Below are 9,624 nucleotides of genomic sequence, written 5' to 3'. Positions count from 1 at the left end.
TTCAAAATAGTCCAACTGAGCAGGACTTTGAAAAAAACACCATGATGACCGCTTAAAGGTATTACAAAGTTTTGGTATGAGGTCATGAATTTGGTTCAAATGAACATATTGGAAGCATATGGGATCCTACAATATTCAGTCATCGTTGTCGCGTTTGAAATCGAGTCTAAAGTTATGAAATTATAAATATTTAACTCTTTATGCTGTATAGCTCCCTCTCAAGGTCAAGATATTAATTAAGCTATCAAACAATGTTTCTTGACTAAAATCAACCGATTAGCTATTACCATTTGGAAATTATATATCACAACTACATATTCAGAGATTTTCATGGTCGCAGCTACTATTGTACGGCCGTAGGCGCTATTTGAAATTTATCAAAATTTACCGGGAGCACCGGTAAATTTTTATATTCCATTTTTCTCGAAAGCAGAAGTGTTTTAGGGGCTAAATTTTCTAGTGCTTACATCCACAGGGACATCCTAATGTACTAAAATTGTAAAGAATCACTATCCACCCAATTTTAAAATTGCCCAAAACTTTGTATTACCTTTAAACATGTAGAGAGAAAAACTAAACAAAATGGCAGATCGTTTCAAAATGCGTTTTGATTTACTACAGCAGTCAATTTTTGTCATGTGATATTTAATGATTATGATACATTATTTTGTGTTAGTTTCTTTTAAAGCGGAGAAGGTAGAATGACAGGAAAACACACTAACATGTCTTGGGAGGAGAGAGGGAGTGGTGATGGGGTAATAATGATGAGAGCTGCAGCTATACAGTGCGTCCTAGAAAAAATGAAATCCAGAATTATTGATGTTTTATCATAACTTACTCACAATTACAATTAGTAAATGACACATATTTTGATGCAACTTGTATGATGCATATTTCATGCACGAGTGATTAAAAACAATTTGAAGAGAGGGTACCAAAAAGCCATTTGGCGGGCGTTACAGTGTATCTGGATTTCAAAGAGAAAATTACATTTCTAGAAAGTTCACTCATTTTCTGCCCTTTCATAATATATGACACCTCAATCAGGAGAAATGAGCCAGGAATAACAAAGTTCTGTTTGTTTAAAGTAATGCTTGCATTTCCATAATTTGATTAAACGAATTCGTTTTCACTGACTGCCTGACGTAGCAACAAACAGAGAAGACGAAAGACTTCATTTCCTGATTGTGGTGTCACATTGTAGGGCAAAAAAATGAACTTTCTAGAAATGTGATTTTCTCTTTGAAATTCAGATACCGCCCGCCAAATAACTTTTTGGTACCCTCTCTTCATATTGGTTTTAATCACTCATGCGTGAAATATGCATCATATGAGTTTCATCAAATGGAATAAGAGGACCTTATAATTTATTTATTAGGAATTATAATTAAAACGTCGATAATTCTCGGTTTCGTTTTTTCTCGGACACACTGTATAGAGGGAAGTAGGCATTGAGTGGATTAGAGCACATTCTATATCAATATTATACGATAAAGATAAATAGGTATTCATGACATAACCAATCATATTGTAAAGCATTCGACGAAATAGACATTTTATCAAATTTTTCTACCCTACCCCCCCCCCCCCACACACACACACACATACACAACCAACTTTCCACTGATCAGTAACCCGATTAAATCACCTCAGTTACACCTATATACTGTGCATGCCAACCACTATAGTAAGTCCATGGTTCAACGATGCCAGTGCCCTCACCATTGCTTGACCCACGCTCCCAGGGGCGGTGATTTCTTTTCACGACCTGGGGGGGGGGGGTTAAAATAAAATGCCGCACTCTCTTGGGCCCTCCAGAGGCTAAAAGTAGGTTGCAGTCTTTAGTCAGTATTTGCTATACATTTTGTTTGGACACTTTCAAATTCTCAGGGGGGACTACCTCCCCCCCCCCTTAAAACAAAACTAGGAGGACGTGTCCCCCGCCCCCCCCCCCTCCCCCGATCGCCGCCCCTGCACGCTACACCACTGAATCATACCACCAATGGTTTTGCTTGACCGACGGTCAACATTGGTCCAGCACGTGATATAGTGACATAACTAAGCGATTCTCAGAGAAGACTGGGAACTTCAAGTCCTCACCCCCCCCCCCCCCGCCCCGAACAAAAATTATCGAGAGGCATGTACATTCATTGTGTACCAATGTATGCATTTTGTCTTGTTTTAATGTATTGTTGTTCGTGTCTGATGGTAATTCGACCTTGTGGTTTTGTATCGATAAACGTGAATTTTAATTTTAATTTTAATTTGTATGAAACTGATCGCAAAAACCCAAAAGCCCCCCCCCCAAAAAAAAAAATGCTCCCGGACATAATCCTGAAGAAAATCATTAATCAAAGACACGAGATCATCCTACCTATGAACACGCGATCCTCTTTCTAGCACCTCAATATCATCTTTATTAAACAAACAAAACTTAAGTACTCGTATCTATGCTAATTACCCCGAACCTCAACTCTGAATGACCGATTAGTTTCATGATACTCAGATAACAAATACCAACAGGTGTTTAAGACCCCAAAACATCTCGCACTATCTCGAGCTATGAGAATAATCTAGGCATGTTTTAAGAGAAATATAATATTGTCCGCGGATAAAAGTGACATCATGCATTAGATATGTTCATGGATTATTCCGTGCTGCTATCGACTGTGTGAAATAGGACTGTTCAAAAATAATAGGACCATGGAATATATTATTGTCCTTTGAGAAAAAGAGTGGATGCTTGCGTGATGGCGGGAAATGGACCAGAATGAAATTGTACTCCAGCAAAATACATGGGATTGCAATCGAAACGAGTAGTGGTTGGTTAATTGTTCATTAAATCGCAGACACGGAATATTGAAGACATTATCTTCTATCCGGGATGTACGGTAACAAAACTGAAAACTTAAATGCCGTAAAAGATATACCGAACAAGCTACAACAACAAAATTTATTTTTATATAAAGGAAAACAACGGTATGGCTACCGACAGCGCTCAAATTATTGGGGACCTTACGACTTCGATTTCGAGAACCATCACGGCCATATCTCCAGCAGATGGACACTCGGACCTCAACTCCACCACCAACGTCGATCTCCCTTTCATCGAGCTCTTCGACTTCTACTTCTTTCTCCCCATCGCCGTGGTCGGAATACCATGCAACCTGGTCGTTATTGGGTTCATTGCCTTCGTTCCTTCACTACGAACCATCATCAACCAACTCAAGGCCAATCTTGCCTTGGCCGATGTCATCTACCTGACCGTCAACCCACTCATCAACGCTCTCGTGGTCAATGAACTCAACTGGTGGCAATGTCAACTCATCAGCTACATGCAGTATGTGAGTACAGTTTGTGATCAGCTAGACTCTATAGAAAAAAAGAAAGCAGTCAAAATCAAATGATTGAGATTTTGATCTAGTCTTCTATATTAATTTTGAAATAAAAAAATCTTATGTCATGTCCCTGGCAATGAGTATTTCAATTATCTTCGAAATGGTGATCTTCCATGTTACATTCTGTGTTGTTTTGTTTTGTTTTCAACTATAGTTGATACCGTACTTGATAGCATGGTGTTCAGGCATGGCAGCTATAGGTCGTAAGAGAACTTTATTATTAACCGGTCAACCAAATAAGAGAGATAGCTTTCCTTAAGTTTTCTAGCCATTTTGGTTTAACATTAATATAAGAGTATATCAGTATACGAGCAGTCAATGGTGAAACAGAGGTTTGATCATGAGAACTTTCGGAATTTACAATCACCCCCATTCTATTATAGTGATGCCCATACCGGGTATGTCAAAAACTTGAAGAAAAGTGGAAATGTTGGATTTCAAATTCAAGTTTTTTTCTTTGCATGTGATACACTTTATAGAAGTTTTGCAAAGCACTAAATTTGGTGATGTAAATGCATGGATTTTTGTCGCTCTTAATTCGCAGAAGAGGATTAATCGTGTAAATTAATCAGATACGTATGACGTAACATAATATGACAATGGTGTGATTAAAAGAAAATGTATGATACGGTGCCAATTTATAACCATCAGATCTAAATGCCCTAAGTCATACACATTCAGATGATGCGGGCCATAATAGAGATTTTTTTTTTTAAATCATTATATTATTAGGCCAAACACTTTCATTCCTTTCCTCATCCCGCTAACACCCCCCCCCCCCCTCTCTCTCTCTCTATCTCTCTCTCTCTCTCTCCCTCTCTCTCTCTCTCTTTCTCCCCCTCTCTCTCTCTCTCCCCCTCTCTGGTCTGTTTTTTTTTTACAACTCATTATTTTATTTGTATTTCTTTATTTTCCTTATCTCTCTTCAAAGTCCAAAGGCGGTATCGTCTTTAACAAGTTTGTATGCCCACGCTTGAAGAAATTCATCTACTTCCCGGCTTCAATTCTCCTCCTCCACTTTAATACATTATCCTGTTCCTTTCTTCTTCTTCTTCTTCATCTTCTTCTTCTTCCTCTTCCTCTCCCTCTCCTTCTTCTTCTTCTTCTTCTTCATCTTCTTCTTCCTCCTCCTATTTCTTCTTCTTCTTCTTCTTCTTCTTCTTCTTCTTCTTCTTCTTCTTAATCTTCTTCTTCTTCTTCTTCTTCTTCTTCTTCTTCTTCTTCTTCTTCTTCTTCTTCTTCTTCTTCTTCTTCTTCTTCTTCTTCTTCTTCTTCTTCTTCTTCTTCTTCTTCTTCTTCTTCTTCTTCTTCTTCTTCTTCTTCTTCTTCTTCTTCTTCTTCTTCTTCTTCTTCTTCTTCTTCTTCTCCTGACTCTCCTTTACAAACTCTTTTCGACCCAGATTGCTCAACAAGCGACATGTTGCTTGCTCCTGGTGATGACGATAATAAGGTATGACGCAACAATGAATCCCCTGACGTCAGAAGCGAGGTGGACGGGCGCACGGAGAACCGTCGTTATCATTATCGCTTGGACAGGTAACAATTCTTTGCTGTGGAAGTTGCTTTCGGGGAGGGGGAGGGGTTGGTATCGCTATTCACCCCTTCCCGTCCCAATCCTTAATTGGTGAATAATATTGAAAAGTCTTGCCTGCAGATTGGGTTCGAAAATTACCCCCCCCCCCCCCCCCCGACAACAAAAATTCTGCTTTTTTTTTTAAACCAACTTATTATCAGGGTGGACTTCCCCTTTAATAAACAGGAGGATAATTTCCAGGGATGGGGTAATTGTCCACGGGGGGGGGGGGGATAATTGTCTTAGGGGGAAATTTTCAGGGCTGGGGGACTGGGGGTAATTGTTCTCGGGCTGGGGGGGGGGGGTAGTTTTCCGGGGAAGTAATTGTCTTCGAGGGTGGTTTTCCTTGGGGGCTAATTTTTCGGGGGACGGTGATTTTCCGGGGTTAAATGACCTAACACGCTTACGTTAGTAAGGGTTAGTACTATTTAGTACCAGGCGCGTACGCATGATTTTTTCAAGGGGGGGGGGGGGGCGGGGGTTAGAGGACATACTATTTATTTTTTTGGTCCCGAAATTTGAACACCGTTCAACATTTCGTTCCGTGGGGGGGGGGGGTAAGGTCACCTTTTTTAGGTCACCGATTAGCATTCTTTTTTAACGAAGGGGGGGGGGGTCCTCCAAAACACACACATAACAAACAAATGAAGGGGGTAACCCCCCCCCCCCCCCCCCCTGCGTACGCTCCTGTTTTAGTACATTCATATTTTTCTTTCTGTTTTCTTTTAACGGTAGTGCCAATCCTGCTGATGATACCAAGCATATTCTTCACCGAGTGCGACGAAACAATCTCCATCGGCCACATCGTCACCTACAGCTATGTAACAATGGTCATCTTCATCATCCCAATGTTCGTCCACGCTTACTGCCACTTCCGCATTCTAAAGGATTTCTCGCGCAGTGACCGGGAGCGCAAGAAAAGCGAAGGCAGCATCCGAGGCACGCATCACCGAGGCCAGCGACATCGCGACAAGCGTTCCCTGACCCGACAGATTATCGTCATCGTTCTCGTCTTCTTCGTCTGTCGCGCTCCGCTCGAGGTCTTTCTCATCTGGAAAGTCAGCACCATGTACAGATACGGGGACGCGTTCGTCCTCGGGCGGACGGCGTTGATCGTACACCTTGCGTGCAAAACCTTGGCCTACTGCACCGGCATCATCAACCCGTTCCTTTACGCCTTCTGCAGCCCGAGTTTCAAATCTGTCTTCAGGGAGATGCTCCCGAAAACGTGGAGAAAGGACAATGCTGGGTCGTCCACGCACATCTTGTCAAGGCGGGACAGCCGTCTGAGCCGAAACCAAAGAAATTCGTATACGTTTGAACGGGAAAATCGGAAGCAGAATCAAATAAATTGAAGCACCAGAGAAAGGAGCGACGAGATGAACATTCGCTGCTCAGCAGTGATTGGACATTCACGTCGATGATTATAGTGACGTTTGAAAAATTTGAAAAAAATGAAGAAAAAAAGAAGAAGAAGAGAGTAAAGACTGTTCCACCTTTTATCACTACCTCAAATTTCTGTTGGTTTTGTTCATGTTTTTGTTGTTGACGTTTTCTTGTTGTTCTTGTGACTATTATTTAGTTGTAATATGTTATATCGTCAAGATATTTTTTATATGTATTCGACCTTTATGCTTTCCTACAGAACAATTGAATAATGTAGGCCCATGCCTATGCCATCAAAAGGGTTACTGAGAAGCAACCTGACTAAATAGTTTGTCGCATATCATTTCTATCATGTGTGCCAAACATCCTTAATATCTTCCTTTGAATGTTGAAATAATGTTCATTTCCTTTAACTCATATTGAGTTTTTTAGAGGAGTGGTTTAGTGTAATGAAAAGAAAAGTGAACTTATATTGTAAGTTTTTAGGATAGATGTTATCACATGCATGTCTTTTCCCACTCAAATTCACCAATCACAACTTAGTTCATGGTTCTGTCTTTCTATTAGTAAACAAAATTAATGACATATTTTCTCATTGCCAAGTACATGTTTAAAAAATAGATAAATAAATTTTCAGTGTAAATAATCAAATATTCTCACATTTTGTACAAGTGCCTCATTACCATGTCCTCTTTCAAGAAAAAAAACATATCAAAATAACAAGTTTTGATGTATCATGAGATAATTTGATCAACTAGGGGCGCATAACTAGAGGATTATTCAAAAGGAGGTGAGTAGGAAGGGATGTCATGGCAAGTTTGCATTACAAAAAATCTCTCTCCTACTTGTTTTCATTATCCATAACTTTCTGACTTTGTCTCTCATTTCTCAACTTCTTCAAGTCTGAAGTTGACATTTAAAAAAAAATTTAAAATTCTATCTTAAACGAATAAAAGGTCACAAACATTCACATCAGAATATTTTACAATATTTCAACAACAACAGTATCTTATTGATATTTAGACAACTTGCACAAAGATGAAATGAATTGTAAAGATCAGATAGATGTTAAGTACACAAGATGCTTTCAAACTTGTTCAGAATTGCAAAGGAGACACATGGTGATTTGAGTGATACCACACAATGATACTTTAATGTCATAAAATAAAGCATCATACATGTGTATCGCATACAATTCATAATATAGGCTATATGTTACAATTTGTTGATGAAATGGGTCGACTCCCATTCAGGGTTGGAAAATGGCATTTGTTTTCACTTTTCTGATCACTTGGGCACTGAATTCAACACATCTCAATATCAATTTAGTAGGACGAGTAAGTATAACTAGACTCCAGCTTTAACTATGAATTCAATAACATCATCCATGGGACAACGTGGTTGCAAATTGTATATACTTTATAATGTAAATGTACTTCATTCTCCCCAAGTTCCTGCTTTGAATTGTCAATCCAAATTATTACGCAATCAAAAGTGATTGTTCATATAAAGGTTCTCTTTTTTTTCCTTCTAAACAAAAAATGGTTGGTGCAACCCAATGTATCACAAGCATATGCTTTCCACTTATAAACCTCTCAAAAGAAGAAGATAAAATGGTGTTTATCGTTACTCTTCTTTTTATGCCAAGAAAGAATTCATAAAGAATGTTTTTTCTTGGGTAAACAACTAAAATAAGGGATGTATCAATTATTTGTAAACAAACTACATATTTGTGGGAAAGTATGCTGGAAAACTATATTTGAGTTTCGTCATCAAGCCTCTATGTAGGCTCAATCATAAAACTGGTTTAGGTACAAGCTTCACTGTCATTTACTACATTTTCTGTGATAACAATGGACATAAAAATATGTCTATAAGGCTTCGTCTATTATCTTTCGACATAGATGAAAGTTAATAAATAGAACTTTTGTAAGATTCAATGTGATATTTGACAGTGCCTTAGTCAACTTTGAACACAAATATGGTCCTGTTGCCCTTTGCAATAAAACACTTTCTGAAAACAAGACATCTAAAATCCAATCATCTAAAACTCATTTGGTGGTAACCCTTGTCTTCTTATCCCATGAGAAGTTGGCTCCATAGCTCTTGGCTCGCGGTTTGGAGACCTGGGGTTCCATAACCTCATATTTCCATCCTGGATGTTAAAAAATGAAAAAATACAAAGACCTATCAATCATCCTACTCTTAATTTATTTTAAATGATTTGACACATATGTTGACATCATATGTTTTCTTTTTTATTTGAAACTTACAAGGATATATATTTGAATGCGAGACCATAGAAATGAAGCCTTTTCAGTGCATGACAATAATAAGTTTCATTCGATTCATCATTAGTTTTCATAATCTCTACACATGGCTTCTCACACAATCATGTGTAGCTCACTACTAAAAATCAGTAATATATTCAAATGATAGATTTCAGTGAAGGATCTGCCCAAGAATGTCATTGGATACTACATAATAGCCCCCCCCCCCCTAACAAAAACAAATACAAGAACAGAGAAATTGAAGATGTATTCCAGAGCCACATGAATTACACATGAGGCCCTATTTTAAAGTCACTGAGTAGTCGGCTCTCATGGGGAATTCGACACCGTTCGGGTGTTTACCCAATAACAGGTGTTGTCAATCACCAGGGTTAGCCTTGAGTTTTATGACCATTGGACCTTATGTAATGCTTTGAATTGCCCGAAGACTCTCGAGCTCTCCGAGAGATTAGGGGGTAATTCTTGACTGGACTATGGGTTTGCTGTGTGCAAATTTGTACCCCCATTAATGGTATTTCCACCAAGTCTGGTGTCAGCGAATTATGGCCTTCTGCACATGGAAACTGGCGATCCACCCCCTTTAATGCCACATGTTTGTGTAGTCCCATATACATCTTTCTGTGTACAGTGCTTGTTACTTTACCAAGACTGGGCCAATTTTCTTATAATTTTGATGACTCCAGAACCTTGCAGTACACACCAATACTACATTATCAACCTTTTCTGATCGATTCCACACTGTTTCTTTCACAATGCAATCGGATGACAAGAACTTTAATTGTTAATTTCAATCTTACCATTCTTTTCTGCAAATCTCATTGCCTCTTCCTTTGTCCTAAATGAAACGTCAACGTTGGATAGTGGATCAGCCCTACATTTGAAGCAGAAAGTTATAGAGCATAAATTAATATACAGCTAGGATTTAAGACTGACAAAGGAGGACAAGGAAATGGAATGGGGAGCTGGTTCATAGTTG

The 9,624-nt window shown here is 38.9% G+C and overlaps 2 protein-coding genes across 2 annotated transcripts in view; one reads left to right on the top strand and one right to left on the bottom strand.

Moving 5' to 3' along the window:
• Positions 1-2,974: 2,974 nt before the first annotated feature.
• On the top strand, positions 2,975-6,679 carry LOC100889610 (kiSS-1 receptor). Its single transcript, XM_030977076.1, has 3 exons — positions 2,975-3,344; positions 4,799-4,934; positions 5,707-6,679. Exons 1-3 carry the CDS (start codon positions 2,982-2,984, stop codon positions 6,324-6,326), a joined length of 1,119 nt encoding a protein of 372 aa, XP_030832936.1. The 5' UTR covers positions 2,975-2,981; the 3' UTR covers positions 6,327-6,679.
• An 803-nt stretch (positions 6,680-7,482) lies between these two features.
• The window catches only part of LOC100888952 (NADH dehydrogenase [ubiquinone] iron-sulfur protein 4, mitochondrial), a 4,704-nt gene continuing 2,562 nt past the window's right edge, over positions 7,483-9,624 (bottom strand). Inside the window, exons 3-4 of the mRNA XM_011662416.2 lie at positions 9,446-9,519; positions 7,483-8,512 (exon numbers count right to left, since the gene is read on the bottom strand). Of these exons, the coding sequence (XP_011660718.2) occupies positions 8,409-8,512; positions 9,446-9,519 (178 nt within the window). The 3' untranslated portion in view covers positions 7,483-8,408. The remainder of the gene's footprint in view (positions 8,513-9,445; positions 9,520-9,624) is intronic.

The sequence above is a fragment of the Strongylocentrotus purpuratus genome, unplaced genomic scaffold (genome assembly GCF_000002235.5).
Source record: "Strongylocentrotus purpuratus isolate Spur 01 unplaced genomic scaffold, Spur_5.0 spur5_scaffold_9, whole genome shotgun sequence".
Taxonomy (NCBI): domain Eukaryota; kingdom Metazoa; phylum Echinodermata; class Echinoidea; order Camarodonta; family Strongylocentrotidae; genus Strongylocentrotus; species Strongylocentrotus purpuratus.
This window is presented reverse-complemented; position numbering and strand designations above follow the sequence as displayed.

What these genes read in the sequence shown, in the direction of transcription:
- LOC100889610 (XM_030977076.1), top strand. Translation starts at nt 2,982, where the DNA reads ATGGCTACCGACAGCGCTCAAATTATTGGGGACCTTACGACTTCGATT. An exon ending in TCATCAGCTACATGCAGTAT is followed by an intron (nt 3,345 to 4,798) that starts GTGAGTACAGTT and finishes TTTTCGACCCAG; the next exon opens with ATTGCTCAACAAGCGACATG. An exon ending in TATCATTATCGCTTGGACAG is followed by an intron (nt 4,935 to 5,706) that starts GTAACAATTCTT and finishes TTTTAACGGTAG; the next exon opens with TGCCAATCCTGCTGATGATA.